Here is an 18,467-nt window from a genome sequence, read left to right as displayed (position 1 = left end):
TTGCTTATTTTTTATTAGAGATACACGGATGAAGGTTTACACAAGCAATGATTTATTACTATTTATGATTAATTACCATGCACTTTAACACTTGCTTTCCAGCCCATAGTCAAAATACGTCCTGTTTTTAAAGATGGATATCTCAGTAACGGCAGCAGCTGCTGCCACAACTGAGGTATCCATCTTTAGTGCCGATGGTCCTGTACACAATAACGGCGGTCTCCGCGGTGGATTCGCCGCGAGATCGCCGTTATCGGTGGCGGGAGAGGGGCCCCCCCCCTCCCGCCGCTGTCCCGCGCCCTCCGCCGCTTACCGGAGCCGTCGGTAACGGTGGAGGAGATCGCGACCGTTCGGCAGCTGAGCGGGGTTACGAGTGAGGGTAAAATCTCCTTCACCCGTCCCCATAGCTCTGCTGGGCGGAAGTGACGTCAAAACGTCAGTCCCGCCCAGCCTCTTAAAGCAACATTTTTTTTTTTTGTCATTTGAAAAAATGACATTTTTCAAAATTTTTTTTTTTTTCTTGCATTTAAGTCTAAATATGAGATCTGAGGTCTTTTTGACCCCAGATCTCATATTTAAGAGGACCTGTCATGCTTTTTTCTATTACAAGGGATGTTTACATTCCTTATAATAGGAATAAAAGTGATCAATTTTTTTTTTCAGTGTAAAAAGTAATAAAATAAATAAAAATAAATAAGAAAACAAACAAAATTTTTTTTTAAAGCGACCCGTCCCGACGAGCTCGCGCGCAGAAGCGAACGCTTACGCGAGTAGCGCCCGCATATGAAAACGGTGTTCAAATCACACAAGTGAGGTATCGCCGCGATCGTTAGAGCGAGAGCAATAATTATAGCCCTAGGCCTACTCTGTAGCTTAAAAAATGCAACCTGTAGAATTTTTTAAACGCCGCCTATCGAGATTTTTAAGGGTGAAAGTTTGACGCCATGCCACGAGCGGGCGCAATTTTTAAGCATGACATGTTGGGTATCATTTTACTTGGCGTAACATTATCTTTCACAATATATAAAAAAATTGGGAAAAATGTATTGTTGTCTTATTTTTTAATTCAAAAAAGTGTTTTTTTTTCCAAAAAAAGTGCGCTTGTAAGACCGCTGCGCAAATACGGTGTGACAAAAAGTATTGCAATGACTGCCATTTTATTCTCTAGGGTGTTAGAAAAAAATATATATATAATGTTTGGGGGTTTTAAGTAATATTCTAGCAAAAAAAACAGTTTTAGTCTCGTAAACACTGAATCTGAAAAACAGGCTCAGTAACGAAGTGGTTAAGGGGCAGATCCACAAAGAGAGTACGCCGGTGTATCTACTGATACACCGGCGTACTTTCAAATTTCCCGCGTCGTATCGTTGTTTTGAATCCTCAAAACAAGATACAACAGCATCTGGGTTAGATCTGACAGGCGTACGTCTTCGGATCTAAGATGCAATTCTTCGGCGTCCGCTGGGTGGCGTTCCCGTCGTAATCCGCGTCGAGTACGCAAATTAGCTATTTCCGACGATCCACGAACGTACGAGCGGCCGTCGCATTCTTTTACGTTGTCTCTAGTCGGCTTTTTCCGGCGTATAGTTAAACCTGCTATTTGGTGGCGTACGCAATGTTAAGTATGGCTGTTGTTCCCGCATATAATTTTAATTTTACATTTGCGTAAGTCGTCCGTGAATCGGGGATGGACATAATTTACGTCCACGTCAAAACAATGACGTCCTTGCGATATCATTTAGCGCAATGCACGGCGGCAAATTTAGGGACAGCGCATGCGCAGTTCGTTCGGCGCAGGGACGCGCTTCATTTAAATGAAACACGCCCCCCTACTCGCCGATTTGAATTAGGCCCTGTTACGCCGCGAGAGATACACTACGCCGCTGTAACTTACGGCGGGAATTCTTTCAGGATTCAAACCAAAAAAAGTAAGTTACAGTGGCGTAGCGTATCTCAGATACGCTGCGCCGGGGCAGATCTTTGTGGATCTGGCCCTAAGAGTATAGGCGCAGCAATGAGTGGTCACATTCTGGGAACACAATTAGGTTGCTTACAGCCACGGCCACCCAATAGAGTTTTGACCTATTTTATTGGGTAAATCCTTAAAGTGGTTAAACTTCACAATGCAAACTTGGTATGCGCTGACGATTGCAAGTTGTAAACGTCAGTATAGAATCCAGGAATCTGCTTCTACACCGCTCCCCTTCCTCTGCTGTGTGACCAAGCCGATTTCTCAATCACGCCTATCTCCATCACCCCGTCCTGTGTTGTCTAAAATGCTGCAATCACCCCGCCCCTTCTACTCAGTCAACGCCCACGAGCCCACCCCTTTCCGTCCAGTGTGGTATATTGTGCATAACCCCGCCCCCTCCCCTTCGTCAACCTTCGTGTCCCCGCCCCCTCCACTCAGTCAGCGTTCGTGTCCCCGCCCCCCTGCCAGAGCTGCGCGCGTTCCCGGTGCAGGCTTGACGCTCTGCGCGTTCCTGTGAGTAGCTGCAAAGATGGCGGCGCTCATCTCTCTCACACAGGTAAGCGGAGCCTGCAGAGTGACATTGCGGATTGAGAGTGTGTAGGGGGGAAGGTGGCGGCCGGTGGAGGAGAAGTTTGCGTAGTTTGTTCAGTGGAAGGTGGCCTGGTTGTGGTAGTAGGCTGTGTTTGTGTAGAGTTCGGCTGTGAGCTGAGGCCTGGGGTGTGACTGTCACAGAATAGCTCCACATCTGCCGGCATGAGTGACTGGGTATGATAATGGTACACAGTGCCTGTGTGTTTTCCTGGGAGCAGAGCATCGCTGTGTGCTATCATCTCCCAGTAGGGGGCACTGGGGGGTCATCCACAATGAATGGTATCAGGATGTCACTCTCCAATGTACCCTTATCAACTTGTCACTCGGGGTGTATGGAAAGTGTCTCCTGGCAGCACCTCCATCCTCATCACTGTCTCTCTGGGCTTTTTGGTGGCTCCACCACTTCTCAGCAACAAGAAAACTGCACAGCATATAACTCCAGTTTGATTTTTCTATTTTTTTGACAGCTTCTATTGGAGCCGTGGTTTGTGTTGATACAGCTTGTTTGCTCATACTTGGGTCGCTGCCAATGTTGTCAGATGTGTGGCTGATAACTTGTGTTGCTGCAAATACCTTCACTACATCCATCCTGAGGGGGGTACATAGAACAGGGTCACTTAAAGCAGGATTAAATATGGCAACAACAAGAACTGAGTGATCACGTGACTGCTGATCGTTCAGTTCTCCATCAGCTGTGTGCTGGGAGCAGTCACTGATCTCCCCTTTGCCCCTCCAGCGCTCATTGGGCTGGGAACAGCTGGCTCCAGCGCTTGGCATGCGTCAATCAGGGCACTGCGTGGATCCTGACTAATGGCCCGTACACACGATCCGAATATCGGACGATTTTCCGATCGTGTGTACAGTACTTTAGAGAGCCGATCACGATCCAATATTATTAGATCGGACAAACACGAAAATTTTCCTCGTACGATACCAGATCGCACGATTTTCTTTGTCAGTATAGTTGTCGTCCGAAAATACAATACAAATACATTACAGCAAGGCTTGACAAATTTGCTTTGAATCTAGGAGCCAGCTAAAAAAGTTAGGCGCCAGGTTTGGTGACGTCACTAGGGTTGGTATCGTCCCCCCTCCACTAACTACAGATCCCCTTCTCTCAGTATAGACCCCCCCACTAAGTCCAGACCCCCCCTCCCGCAGTATAGATCCCCCTCACTAAGTACAGATCCCCCTCCTGCAGTATAGACCCCCCCACTAAGTCCAGACCCCCCCCCTCCCGCAGTATAGATCCCCATCACTAAGTACAGACCCCCCTCCCGCAGTATAGATCCCCCTCACTAAGTCCAGACCCCCCCCTCCCGCAGTATAGACCCCCCTCACTAAGTACAGACCCCCCCCTCCCGCAGTATAGATCCCCCTCACTAAGTACAGACCCCCCTCACTAAGTACAGACACCGTCATTGTAGACCCCCATCCATCATTGCAGCTCCCATTATTGCAGACCCCCCTCAGTGCAGATCCCCACAGTGCACCCGCCCTCAGTGCAGACCCCCCTCTTCATCAGTGCAGGACCCCCCTCAGTGCAGCCCCCCATCATTGCAGATCTCCCCTCCATCAGTGTACACCCCCCTCTCCATTAGTGTAGGCCCCCCACAGTGCAGACCCCACTCAGTGCACAGACGCCCCTTTTACCTCCCATAGCACCCCCCAGCAAATGTCTATTTGGACTACATTAAAACATTTACAGACCTCAGAACAGCGCGGGATAGAGCGGCACAGCAGCGGTTGACATGGCGGGAGGAACGAGTGGCCAGCAGAGTGAAGTCCAGCTGGAGATCCTCGGCGGTCTGTCATCCCCACTGCTGCTGTCACCCTGCCTCAAGGTATTGCTGGAAGCGACTAAAGAACATCCGGGACCCGGGTTCGGTGGATAGGCACAGCGGAGTGTTTCCTTCGGACCCCCTCCTCCTCCGTAAATAGAGAGGAGAGGGAGGCGGCTTTGGTCCGCTCCGCTGTGTAGGGCCGAGCACTGTACGACGAGTAGTGTTAGCGACAAAAGTTGTACGATATTGGGATCGTGTGTATGGGCCATAAGGATGAGCTCTGGCATGTTCGCAACTCCACGTGCCTGCGCCTGCCAGGAAGCTGACACTCCACAGCGCTAATCGCAGGCAGTGAGACATTTTCCAATCCGCGGCTGCACAGATCAGGAAATGTCTCTCTGCCTGTGATTAGCACTGTGAGGTGTCCACTTCCTGGCGGGCACGTGGAGTTGCAAACACGCCTGAGCTCATTCTTAATCCTGACGTGTCAGCTAACAGCTGGCAATACCCCTCTATCACCTGCTTTGGGGTCATAGGAGAGCAAAAGTAAGTGCATTCCTGTGACCCTCAAGAGACCCTAAAATGCTTTGGCTATGCTTCTCTTTTAAAGGAAACCTCCATGCTGCAGCATATGAGAATACTACAGCTTGTTCAATGCAGGCTCTAAGACTGAAAAGTGAGTGGTTACATGACTGCCGATTGGTTTGCTCCACGGGGCGGAGGTAATTGTCAGTCATTGAGGAGGCAGGAATGAAAGGCAGGCCTAGCTTTTTATCTAGCAGCCATTGGATCCCGACAATATTGTAGGAATCTTTCCATAGACTGGCATGGCTCCACCCCATCAGATGATAGCAGGCATTAGCCTGCTATCAGCTGACTTTGATTCACAGGAGAACAAAAGTAAGTGTGCGCCTGTAAACCTCAACAGACATATGGCCAGAAAGCTTTACCTCTTTAAATGCAATGCTGCATTCATTCATTATTATTTATTTTTCCTTTTTTTTTTCTTCAAATTTAGACCAAATTGTTTTCTACGTTCCTCCAAAGACCTCCTGCTCTCTAGTTCCCTTGTCGCCTCGTCCCATGCTTGCCTCCAGGACTTTCCTGAGTATATCCAATCCTCTGGAACTCCTTACCTCAATCTGTCAGATTACATTTCTACTCTGAAAACCCTCCTCTTATTTTCTCCATCAGATCATCCTCCACAGTTTTTACCTTTTATATCACTTGACCCTGCCTCCCAGATTGGAAGCTCTAATGAGCAGGGCTCTGTGATTCTTCCTGTATTGAATTGTAACTGTACTGGCTCCCCTCATGTTGTAAAGCGCTGCACAATCTGTACACACACTTCCTGTCTTAACCGCTTCCGGACTGCCGCACGCCGATATACATCGGCTGTTTGAAGCGGGATATCTCTGTTATGGCAGCAGCTAGCTGCCATAACCCAGGTATTCTCTTCTTCAGCCGGTGGTCTGGTTTCCGATAATGGTGGTTTCTGCGGGGTATTCACCGCAAGTTCACCATTATCGGCGGCGAGAGCCCCTCCCGCCGCTCTCCCGTGGCCTGAGCCGTTAGCAGAGGCGGAGGCGATCGGGTCCTTCTTGTGGCTGGGTATGGAGACAAGTGAGGGGAAGATGGGCCCCCCACCCGCCTCCATACCATAGCAGGGCTGAAGCGATTTTTTATTTTTTCTTAATTTTTTTCAAATGACAAATGTTTTTTTTAATTTTTTTTTTTTATTGCACTTTAGTGTAAATATGAGATGTGAGTTTTTTTGAGCCCAGATCTCATATTTAAGAAGACCTGTCATGCTTTTTTCTATTACATGGGATGTTTACACTGTAATAGGGAAATAAAAGAACAGTGTAAACAATTTAAATAAAAGGTAAAATAAAAATTTTTTTTTTTAAACCACACGTGAGGTATCGCCGCGATCGTTAGAGCCAGAGCAATAATTCTAGCCCTAGACCTCCTCTGTATCTCAAAACATACAACCGGTAGATTTTTTTTAAACATCGTCTATGGAGATTTTTAAGGGTAAAAGTTTGTCGCCATTCCACGAGTGTACGCAATTTTGAAGCGTGACATGTTGGGTATCAATTTACTCGGCGTAACATTATCTTTCACAATAAAAAAAAAATTGAGCTAACTTTACTGTTGTCTTATTTTTTTATTAAAAAAAGTGTATTTTTAAAAACAAAAGTGCGCTTATAAGACCGCTGTGCAAATACGGCGTGACATAAAGTATTGCAATGACCGCCATTTTATTCCCTAGGGCGTTAGAACCCCCAAACATTATAATTTTTTTTCTAAGTAATTTTCTAGCTTGTAAACACCAAGTCTCAGAAAGAAGCTCGGTCCTTAAAGGGGTTGTAAAGCTTCATGTTTTCTTAACCATGATGCATCCTATGCATTAAGGTGAAAAAACATCTTGCACTCTCCGGCCCCACCCCAGCCCCCATTTTACTTACCTGAGCCCCGAACATCCTTTTCTGGGGTCCCACGGCGGGTGTCTCGGCTTCTCCCAGCAAGAGCTAACCCCCTTATGGGAAGCTCTCTCCCGAGGGGGTTACCTTGCGGGCGCACTCCCGTGTTATACACTCAGCGTGCATAGACACAGAGTGTATGACTCGGCCCGGTGGCCGCGTCACTGCATTTGATTGACCGCACCGGGAGCCAATGGCTGCGCTGCTATCAATCTATCCAGTCGGCCATGGTGAGAACCACGTGGAATCGCTTCCACAAAGAAAATTTTAATGGGCGGGGTGCAAACTTTTTCTCTTTTTCTCTAACAGATTTTCGGCAGTTTTTATGGTTTATATTCGAGAATGTCTGTCTGTTTGTTACAAAATTGAATGTTAAAAGCAAACGACATTTCAGCAAATATTCTGAGAATTGTTTTACAAATTATTGTATGAAATTTCATTTGAAAATCTACTAGTGTATAGCAACGTTATGGGCAGGATTGCCTGGTAACAAACAAAATTACAGAAAAACAGACTGTATCCTAGATGTCATTTTTGGTACCACTTTAAGGGTTCATTCACACCTGATGTGCTGGAATGTGTAAATCACCACATGCCAGAGCATTCACATTGTAAAAATGAGCAGTTCACACCAATGCATTGTGCTGATTTGGTTTCCCCCCCGCACAATAGGTGTAAACGCACATAAACACACCACAACGAGATTAATTGCAAGAGTTTAAACGGTCTATTGAAATTTGCTTTACAAATAAAGCTTGCTGAAGTATAAGTGTCTCTCTCTCACACCACATTAAAATGCACAGCAGTATAGAAGGCCAATGCATGTCACCACTCGTGCTTTTGCATGCGCTCAGTGCACTCATTGTGGTGTGAACAGACCCTAATGAGAACCTTCACCCCCTGGGCTTTTTGACATTATGAAGGGGTGGAGAGTGCAGGGTGATAGTCATTTGGAGAAATGAAAGTCCGTTTGAAAATGGCATTAAACACTAGACAGAGAAGGCATTTTTCCCTTAAAGCAGAGCTCCTGTGGTTTTTGAGTTTACTAAAAGTCAGCAGCTATAAAAAGTGTAGCTGCTGACTTTTAATAAACAGCCACTCACCTGTCCCATGGTCCAGCGACACGGGCGCTCAAAGATTTGCTCCTTTCCTTCGCCTCTCTGCGGCGCTTGCATTTCAAGTGTGAGCAACTGGCTGTGACAGCTTGCGGCTTCACAGCTCGGTGCACACTGCACATTCCTTAGTCCTGCTGCGGCGCCTTCTTAGTGGCCGGGCAATCTTCTGGGACCTGCGATGTGTCCAAAGAAGATGGGAGGAAGATGAGGAGTTGCCTAGGCAGCAAGAGCAGTGGGAGCTGGGTACTTGTCAAAACTAGGTACTCTTTTCCCCCCCCCAAAAAAAATGACATGCCAAAAGTGGCATGTAAGGGGGCAGGGAGTGCTTAAAGCTGAAGATCCACTTTTGGGTGGAACTCTGCTTTAAGCAGCAAGTTACTATAATATAGTGGCAGTTCCTATCCTGTTACTTTGCCCTAAAGATTCATGTTTCATTCTGTTAGCTCTATGTCCTCCTAAAGCTCTTCCACCAAGTTCCAGCCAGGGAGCCTGCACTGCTCAGTCGAAGCACCAGTCAGGTGGCCTGCTGCATCAGGACTACATGTCCCATGATTCCTTGTGGCCGTGCCCTTTGACGATTTGTGGCTGTTAGCGCTTGCCTTAGACCCCTTTCACACTGAGGAGTTTTTCAGGCGGTACAGTGCTAAAAATAGCGCTGCTATACCGCCTGAAAAACTCCTTCACTGCCTACTCAATGTGAAAGTCGGAGGGCTTTCACATTGAGGCGATGCGCTGGTGGGAGAGAAAAAAATCTCCTGTCAGCGGCATCTTTGGAGCGGTAAGAGGAGCGGCATGTATACCACTCCTTCACATTGAAAACAATGGGAAACCGCGGCAATACCGCCCGCAATGCGCCTCTGCAGAGGCGCATTGCGGGCGGTATTAACCCTTTATCGGCCGCTAGCGGGGGTTAATGCCGCACCACTAGCGGCTGATTCCCACGGCAATCCTGGCGGTATAGCGCCGCTATTTTTAGCGGCGATATACCGCCACCGCGGCTCCCGCTGTAATGTGAAAGGGGTCTTACTCAGATGGCCGCAGATGGCCTGTACAGCTTACAAAGAAGGTGTGATTTCTGCTCCTGACAGTGTTCGTGTACGGCCACAGGCAGGCACCTGTACAAATCAATGACATTCTGACAGATCCCATCACTGTACAGATCTTTTTGCACATCTGAGTAGTTACTCATCTGTTTTTGAGTGCAGGGATAGATGAGCTGCCTGGGAAGCGGACCATTTGGGGTTAATTTACTAAAACTGGAGAGTGCAAAATCTGGTGCAGCTGTGCATTGTAACCAATCGCCTTCTAACTTCAGCTTGTCCAGTAATATAAGGTTTCTATGCACAGCTGCACCAGATTATGAATGCTCTGGTTTTAGTAAATCGACCCCTTTGCATATAGACCCACTCATCTGTAGCTGTATGGATGTGCGTACAAACAACCAAGAGGTCTTAGTTCTGCTGGTTGCTTTGATGGTGCCCTTGTGTGTCGGCCAGGAGTGTACACAATTGAACTAAACAATAAATCTACTTTTTTTTATTTTTATACCAGGAGGGTTTATTAACACTTTAAACTAAATTCAGAATTAAAATGTCATGTTTGTACTATTTTCATATAAATTGTACCTTACATAAAAATGCCATGATCACTTATTTTGTAACCTCCCCAACCTTCAGGTAAAAAACAAACAAACGAAACAAGCAAGTGAAAGCAAATATAAACAAAACATTGGAAGGAAACTTTATCCAAGCTTCTCCAAACCTTTGCAGTATGAGGACCAAAGAAAGCATGTATTTTCAAAATACCTGTGGCTCCAAAAAAAATCCGTTTTTATAAATTGAAGAACCATGCTTTACTTGGATCTTTTTTTAGAATCAGCATGATACTGTTCAAAACAAGAGAGATTTTCAGTAAAAAAAAAAAAAGTGAAGTCCCCCCACTTACTCCTTACATCAAGGTTTGCTTTAGGAGTCCCCCCACTTACTCCTTACATCAAGGTTTGCCTTAGGAGTCCCCCCACTTACTCCTTACATCAAGGTTTGCCTTAGGAGTCCCCCTACGTACTCCTTACATCAAGGTTTGCCTTAGGAGTCCCCCCACTTACTCCTTACATCAAGGTTTGCCTTCAGAGTCCCCCCCTTACTCCTTACATCAAGGTTTGCCTTAGGAGTCCCCCCACTTACTCCTTACATCAAGGTTTGCCTTAGGAGTCCCCCCACGTACTCCTTACATCAAGGTTTGCCTTAGGAGTCCCCCCACTTACTCCTTACATCAAGGTTTGCCTTAGGAGTCCCCCCACTTACTCCTTACATCAAGGTTTGCCTTAGGAGTCCCCCCACTTACTCCTTACATCAAGGTTTGCCTTAGGAGTCCCCCCACTTACTCCTTACATCAAGGTTTGCCTTAGGAGTCCCCCCACTTACTCCTTACATCAAGGTTTGCCTTAGGAGTCCCCCCACGTACTCCTTACATCAAGGTTTGCCTTAGGAGTCCCCCCACTTACTCCTTACATCAAGGTTTGCCTTAGGAGTCCCCCCACTTACTCCTTACATCAAGGTTTGCCTTAGGAGTCCCCCCACTTACTCCTTACATCAAGGTTTGCCTTAGGAGTCCCCCCACTTACTCCTTACATCAAGGTTTGCCTTAGGAGTCCCCCCACGTACTCCTTACATCAAGGTTTGCCTTAGGAGTCCCCCCACGTACTCCTTACATCAAGGTTTGCCTTAGGAGTCCCCCCACATACTCCTTACATCAAGGTTTGCCTTAGGAGTCCCCCAACTTACTCCTTACATCAAGGTTTGCCTTCAGAGTCCCCCCCTTACTCCTTACATCAAGGTTTGCCTTCAGAGTCCCCCCCCCTTACTCCTTACATCAAGGTTTGCCTTCAGAGTCCCCCCCCCTTACTCCTTACATCAAGGTTTGCCTTCAGAGTCCCCCCCTTACTCCTTACATCAAGGTTTGCCTTCAGAGTCCCCCCCTTACTCCTTACATCAAGGTTTGCCTTCAGAGTCCCCCCCTTACTCCTTACATCAAGGTTTGCCTTAGGAGTCCCCCCCCCCCTTACTCCTTACATCAAGGTTTGCCTTAGGAGTCCCCCCACTTACTCCTTACATCAAGGTTTGCCTTAGGAGTCCCCCCACGTACTCCTTACATCAAGGTTTGCCTTAGGAGTCCCCCCACGTACTCCTTACATCAAGGTTTGCCTTAGGAGTCCCCCCACGTACTCCTTACATCAAGGTTTGCCTTAGGGTTCCCCCCACGTACTCCTTACATCAAGGTTTGCCTTAGGAGTCCCCCCACGTACTCCTTACATCAAGGTTTGCCTTAGGAGTCCCCCCACGTACTCCTTACATCAAGGTTTGCCTTAGGAGTCCCCCCCTTACTCCTTACATCAAGGTTTGCCTTCAGAGTCCCCCCCCCCTTACTCCTTACATCAAGGTTTGCCTTCAGAGTCCCCCCCTTACTCCTTACATCAAGGTTTGCCTTCAGAGTCCCCCCCTTACTCCTTACATCAAGGTTTGCTTTCAGAGTCCCCCCCTTACACCAAGGTTTGCCTTAGGAGTCCCCCCCCCCCTTACTCCTTACATCAAGGTTTGCCTTCAGAGTCCCCCCCCTTACTCCTTACATCAAGGTTTGCCTTCAGAGTCCCCCCCTTACACCTTACATCAAGGTTTGCCTTAGGAGTCCCCCCCCCCCTTACTCCTTACATCAAGGTTTGCCTTAGGAGTCCCCCCACTTACTCCTTACATCAAGGTTTGCCTTAGGAGTCCCCCCTCAGTACAAAGTCCAAATCGGAGCCCTCTTCCCATGAATGTACCCCCCCCCCCCCCATACATCAGGGCACCTCAGATTTCCTATGCTTGATACTTTCCTTGGATACAGTGTGGATGTAGAAGCAGGGTGAGGGGGTGAGCAGGAATGGTCGCAGGAAGTCTGTCCTCCTGCTGAGTCAAGGATAGTGTTGGATGCTAGGATGTCGGCTGTTTTAATAGTCCCCTAATGGGATGACCTCAGTGCAGCAGGGGAATGGGGGGAACTTCACCCTAGCTGTTGGCTGGATGGAATACTTTAGCAGGCCAAAATTTGGCCCGTGGGCTATAGCTTTGGAACCCTAGTTTCATAGCATTGATTTAGTCAAGAATAAAGTCACTGACCACCTCAAGGGATCCTGGAAAATCTGGGGATCTTAAATCCTACATAATGCTGGAAGGTCTTGTCACAGGATGTGGGATTCAGGAACATTTAAAGATCTTGCAGTGGGACCCAGGGACGTCTATCAACTACAGCAGTAGTGCCTAACCAGTGGCCCGCGACCTCCTGTCCTGGGTATAGCGGGTTGGCAAGCACAGATCGCAGGATGCCATCCTAGAGCATCAGAGTTGTGCCGGTGATAGATGAAGCAAGCAGCTGCGGAGAAGAGCCGCATAAGCCGATGCTTCCTGTAAAGTGCTGCCACCTGTCACAGGTGGAGTGATACCAAATGCACTCTGCCTGGGACAGCAACACCCGACGATACCTGAATGGAAGACTGTTATTAAAGGTAAGTTTATTACTAAAATCACAGTGTATATATGGGCATATCTGTTCTGTAGTGGTTACTGGGCTGCTTTCAAACCAATGTTTACTGAGTTTACATGTGGGTTACCTGCACTGAGCCATAGACTTCTGTTATTACCTGCAGGTTTGGTGCGCTTTCAGAAAGTGCACAACACCTGCAGGATATAATAGAAGTCTACGGCTCAGTGCAGCAAACCCAGGAAAGCCACAGGCACACAACGCTGCATCCACGGTGTGGGTAAACTGCAGTGCATCAGTGCGAAAGTAGCTTTAGGCCCCTTTCACACAATTTTTCCAACTCAGTGGGACCCTCCATTCACCTCTATGGAGCAGCAGATTAAACAGACTTGTGTCCCCTCCACCCTATGTGGCCCGCGACCGGTTACCAAGTTGCTTACGTGGCCCTCGCTCTTCAAAAGGTTGGGCACCCCTGAACTACAGGAAGGTTTTGCTTCCATTGTTTTACTTTTCTTTTTTTTTTTTTAGCATTTATTAATATGAAGTGAGGGCACTATAAGCATATGTCGGTTAAAAAAAAAAGAGCATCGGAAAATTATATATACAGACTTTTGGGGGAACTTTTTATTTATAATGTCAGCCATGAGATTGGGTACCCACTACTCAGTTTTTAACATTCATGCAGTAGTTACTGTTATCTTACTGGAAGCTTGGGCAAGTTGCTTGAAGGAAGTTGCAGGCTGTGAATTGAGAAATAGGAACTTTAGCCTCCTTCGGGAATTCAGCCCCTTTTTAGTGCTGGCTCACAAAGGGTAACGTCCAGTAAGGTGTATGCCTCCTTGTGGACTCATCCTTTTTTATTTTATTTACAATTTATATATGTAATCAATGCCAGGAGTGCAGCTATCGCTATACTTCTGGAGCTGAACCTTCCGGTTTCCAGTACAGCTACTCTCCCTCCTCTCCTCTTGCCCAATCACAGAGCACAAAGTGCTCTGTGATCCTATTCACAAAATCTAAGGACAGCAGAGGGGAGTGGCTGGCAAAATGGCTGCTGTGTAAGAAAGTCGCATTGATGCTGTCAGAGTGCTGGAAGTACAGCTATCGCTATACTCCTGGTGCTGTGACAGGGAGTGATGCTGCTTTCTCAGTACCAATGTCAATTTTAAATACAAAGATGAGGTGGCATACACCTTGTTGAACTTAACCCTGTGTAAACCAGCACATTTTAAAGGGTGTCTGAATTCTTGGAGCTCTGCTTGAATTTTTTTTTTATTCCCACTAACCTGGTGCTTGCCCATCCCCAGTTCAGATACTTACCCACCCAGCCCATTCAGGGTTGTGATCAACTTCCATGCTGCCCCTCCTTTGGTCCCATGTCACTATCTTCCTCTGTGGCGTCATTGGGAGGCGGCTGTCTCTTTCAGGTTCAGGCAGCCTCCTTAATGGAAGCAAATGCTTTATGGATTATGCAATGTGCATATCCCAAGAGGCATCATAAATACAGCACATCTTTCCCACCTAGAGAATGGGGCTGGGGCTGAACAGAAAAAAAGCTAAATCGACCACAAAAGAATGGTGATTTCTATGTACGGGAGGCGGCACGGAGGAGAAAAGTTTAATTTCAATGTAGGGGCCTGATTTAGGAAACATTGGTGGCTCTTTGGATTTGTCCAGCCTTACCCTCAAACATAAGTACTAAAGCCGGCCATACATGTGTTTTTTTTTATTTTTTTTTACTAGTGTTCTTAACAAAGCTGTACTCCTTGGGCTGTGCTGCCTGGCAGGGGTACCTGGATAAAAAACGACTTCACAGATCCTTTAGAAATTAAAATGGGTAAAAGGCTAGATGACTGTCAATCTCTTCAGCAAAATGATGCTCTTGATTTGTATCTTTGATTTAGGTCAGTTTGATTCAGGACAGTAAAGTAGCTGAACATGCAGACTAATATCATTTTTTAGGGAGGAGGTTAGCAGTGGCACCCCACATGTTTTCCTTATGACAGGCTTCCTTTAAATAGGCCAAATATTTGGATGATGCACTTATACTACCAGTTATGTTTGTCAGTGCTAATGGGTGCAACCACATTTTAATTCTTAAGTTGTCAAGATGTTTTGTTAGCTGCAATCAGAATGTGTTTTTCAGCTATCAAATGTACTTCATTAGACATTTTTATGTGCAGGGCCTTTTTTCTTATTTTTAATGTTTTAAAACTTTTAAGAACTGTTTGGTAATATGTACATACTGCATAAATAAGTTTCAGAGCACCGCTAAATGCCCCCTACTTCAATGGACACACAGAGAACATGGCACGGGGATCAAGCCTACATGTGTGCCACCACAGGAAGTGGTTTTCTATGGTGGCACACAAAGAATTTGGGGACGTTTAGCGTGTCAGTGGGGAATGCAGAAGAGGAGGATCGGGGCTGCTGCGTGCAATGGTTTTCCACAGAGCAGCAGAGCATCCCCAATCCTCCTCTTCTGGATTCCAAGGATTTCAATATTAGCAACAATCTACCAGTTGCTGAGAGAATGCCCTTCTGTATAGCAATCATAGGGGGTCACTCACCCTTCCTATAATCCTGCTTTTTTTTTTTTAATGAATACAAGTCATTCTGATTGGACAAGGCATTCTTCGGTGCTGAATGAGCGACTGTGATTGTTGGTAAATATTCCAGGATGTGCATTTCTGGATAGATCCTCTGTTACCTGTAATTTGTAATAGAGAGTGAACTTTACACTTTGTACATAGGCTTTAGTGGAAGCCATTCTTTGTCTCTGCCACATTCTCTTTCCATTGCAGTAGGCTTATTTTCTATGTGCAGCTGCCCTGGAAATGGGATGTGTCATTTTAGTTTCAATCGGAGCCTAATCACACAGTTGTTTTGCTTTGTTACAGATTCCTTTTAAATTCCATTTCAGCATTTGAGGCCCAATCAATTGAATGCACTTTAGCCAGACTGAGTATTTTTGTTTTTTGAAAAATCAATTGACTCTTGGCGATTAGCTGCTTGATGTAACCGGGTAGTGCTCTGCCATGATAATGGGGTATAATTCAATCCTCAAATTATGCTCATTAGCTTTGTATGTATATAGGTTTTATTGAGTTTGCTCTCAGTGGGAAATCCCATGGTGATGATTTGGTTGGACAGAGGTGGGGGATGAAGAATGAGTTGAGGGAAGCAGGGAGATGGGTTTTCCTTCCTGCATAGGGATGTCAGCTCTCTAATAACAGCATAATGTGTCCATTTCCTGACCAAACTGCAGCAGCCTCTTATTATATATTAATAAGATACAGCCCATATAGATGATTTCTTATGTCTAAGCTGCATTATAATGTCTTTATATTTCTGTAGTCAATGCTTCAGATTGTGTGCAATCTTTTACTTCCTTTTTGTGTTTTTAAGATTTGAATTGGCTGCTCCTCCCAAACATCTCTTCCATTTGTATGCAAATGAAAAGTATAAAATTAAAGCCTGTGCCAAGATACTTTATTAGTTGTCTCATCTGATACTGAGAAAGCTGTGTAACCTGTTTGTGGACAAGTACCATAAAGTAGGCAAAAAAGATAAGTTGGTGTCGTAACCAATTCAGTATCAGCATGCTTCACTCCTTCATTACCAGGCCATTTTTCAGTTTTCAGCACTGTGATATTTTGACAATTACAATTACATTATGCAACACTGTACTCAAATTACTTTCTTTTGGTGTTACTTAAAAACCCCTATTTTTTTTCAATTATTTTTTTGACAAAAGACAAATTCGAAAGAAAAACATAGCAAATAAGAACAGCACAGCGCGAAAACCCCTGAAATTACCCCTTTTTTTGAAAATAGACACCCCAAGGATGATCTCTTCTTCCTTTTTTTCTTAATTTTGAGGGTTTTTTTTTTAGAGAAGGATGGGACTGTAGTGGTGCTTAATCACATAGTATCATAACAATGGAAACCCAGAAACAGTAGGTAGAAATTACATATAGTTTATTTTTAATTATACAAAAATTGTTATTAAAATTAGTGATCAATCACTGAAGGTCATTCAGTGTGGAGTAAATCCAAAATAGTGGTTACACTAGAGGTCTGCTGAAGGTTGAGTAAATATAGGTTATCCCAACATGTTTCACCTCTAGGCTTCATCAGGGGATGAATGCGTCAACTATAGATAGGAGCAACTATACAGACATAAGAGAGAATCATAGATATACATCAAACAACAAAATATAGATAAATATCACAAGAATTCTATTGTTGACAGATCCACCAAATGGCCTGGCTTTCAAGATAAAGAGAGGGGAAAAAAATAGAACCTGGAAAAAAAAATGTGTGTGTGTGTGTATATATATATGAGTGTGTGTGTGTGTGTTTGTATATATATATATATATATATTTATATATAGCAAAACATATTCATTTGAAAATGTGTTATCCAATTAAATGAAAAAAAGGTGTGTACAGTATATATAAATAATAATAATAAAAAAAGTAGATTTCCTTCGTAAAAATTATCAGAGGCCCAGTGCCGTGTAATTTTATTGAGGGGTTTAAAACATGTACAAGTCATACACAGAGGGATCAGGAGGTGAAATGTATTTGTGTCACATGCAAGATGAGGTAGGTGAAGGGTAAAGCACTTTTCGCCTCCACATCCCAGCCCTTTAAGAGCTTCTAAATGCTGGGAGGTGGGCATTCAGGTTATGTTTCCTTTTCAGACCTCACCAGTGACTGTGCTGGTTACACGCAGAGCTCTTAGCACAGAAAAGTGTTTACATAGGGCTATATGCGGCCTCTCTGCGGTAAAGCAGACCTGGCGAGAGGCCGCATATATGCGTACCATCGGTGGGAAGAAGTGAAAAGGTTAGATCAGAGACAGATAGTGACTGATGCATACTGTAGAGCAGGATGCCACAGCACTGGCTGACTGATTTGACGACCTTCTTCACAGCGGGTGCTTGGTCAGGACAGTGAAGTGAAGTGAAAGTTGTGGAAGGGGGGAGGTGGCTTCCTAAGTTCTGAGCTCTCCACCTCCCTCTACAGGGCAGAACCCGCTAGTACCAGTGCAGGTACAGTACTTCACTATTTAAATAGGCTGTGTGCGTGTATGCTTTTTTATGGCTCATTCATAATAGTAGCAAGGACTACTGCTCCTCCATTACAATGCGGGAACTGTATGTAGGCAGTTAGAGTGCAGCCCTCTCACCTGGGGGTATGCTGGCTGTTGACACTGCAGTTAAAGAGGGAGTAGTTAGGGTTTGGTGTATGGCAGCCTATTCCTTTCACAAAGGGAAAAAAGTCCCTGACCCCCCCCCCCCTTTTTTTTAAATCTCATTGCATCAAACTGCCAATGGAAGAATTATATGCACTCCTGCACATCTGCTAAAGAGCAACACATTTGTCTGTGTCAGGAACATACACATTTTTGCATGCATTACCCCACACGCAGTAATGTGAACCTAGCGTTAGACTGGGGTGCCTCGAGTCTGAATTTTTTTTTTTCATAGGCGTCTTTACTGTGAAGGGTTGCAAAAAAATTCTGTAGAGTAGTGGTTCTCAACTCCTGTCCTCAGGACCCACTAACAGGCAACATAACTGAAATACATCACAGGTGATATAATTTGCGGCTCAGTGATTGCAGTATTCTAGTCTGCAGCTCCCCAAGGTAATACTTAAAATGTGGCCTGTCAGTGGGTTCTGAGGACAGAGGTTGCGAACCACTGCTGTAGAGGGAATGAATGACAATAGAAAGGTGGGGTTTTTATACTGCTGGTTTTCAGGAGGTTTTCTTTTCCTCTCATACGCTGATCAATGTGTGAGAGCAAACCGTGCTTCCTGCTTATGGCCTGTAAGTGAGGCACAACTGTTGACTTCAGCCTGTGTTTAAATTCTGCGATGTTGTGCCATCTATCACATAGTACAGAGACTCTCTCATTGGGGTTTTGGCCTCATGCACACGGGCATTAAAAAAAAAACAAGCTGCAATACCAGTGCCAAAAAAAGGCGGCTGTAA

At 45.5% G+C, this 18,467-nt stretch overlaps 1 protein-coding gene across 4 annotated transcripts in view; it reads left to right on the top strand.

Annotated features, from left to right (window-relative positions):
- Positions 1-2,441: 2,441 nt before the first annotated feature.
- EPS15L1 (epidermal growth factor receptor pathway substrate 15 like 1) overlaps positions 2,442-18,467 on the top strand; it is a 214,913-nt gene continuing 198,887 nt past the window's right edge. For 2 of the 4 annotated variants that reach the window (XM_040320975.1, XM_040320967.1), the window contains exon 1: positions 2,442-2,528. In XM_040320975.1, the coding sequence (XP_040176909.1) occupies positions 2,502-2,528 (27 nt within the window). In that variant the 5' untranslated portion in view covers positions 2,442-2,501. The remainder of the gene's footprint in view (positions 2,529-18,467) is intronic. The other 2 variants (XM_040320992.1, XM_040320984.1) reach the window with 1 other exon arrangement.

Source organism: Rana temporaria, chromosome 1, assembly GCF_905171775.1.
Source record: "Rana temporaria chromosome 1, aRanTem1.1, whole genome shotgun sequence".
Lineage (NCBI taxonomy): Eukaryota > Metazoa > Chordata > Amphibia > Anura > Ranidae > Rana > Rana temporaria.
Note: the sequence above shows the minus strand (reverse complement) of the source record. Positions and strands in the feature narration are given on the sequence as shown.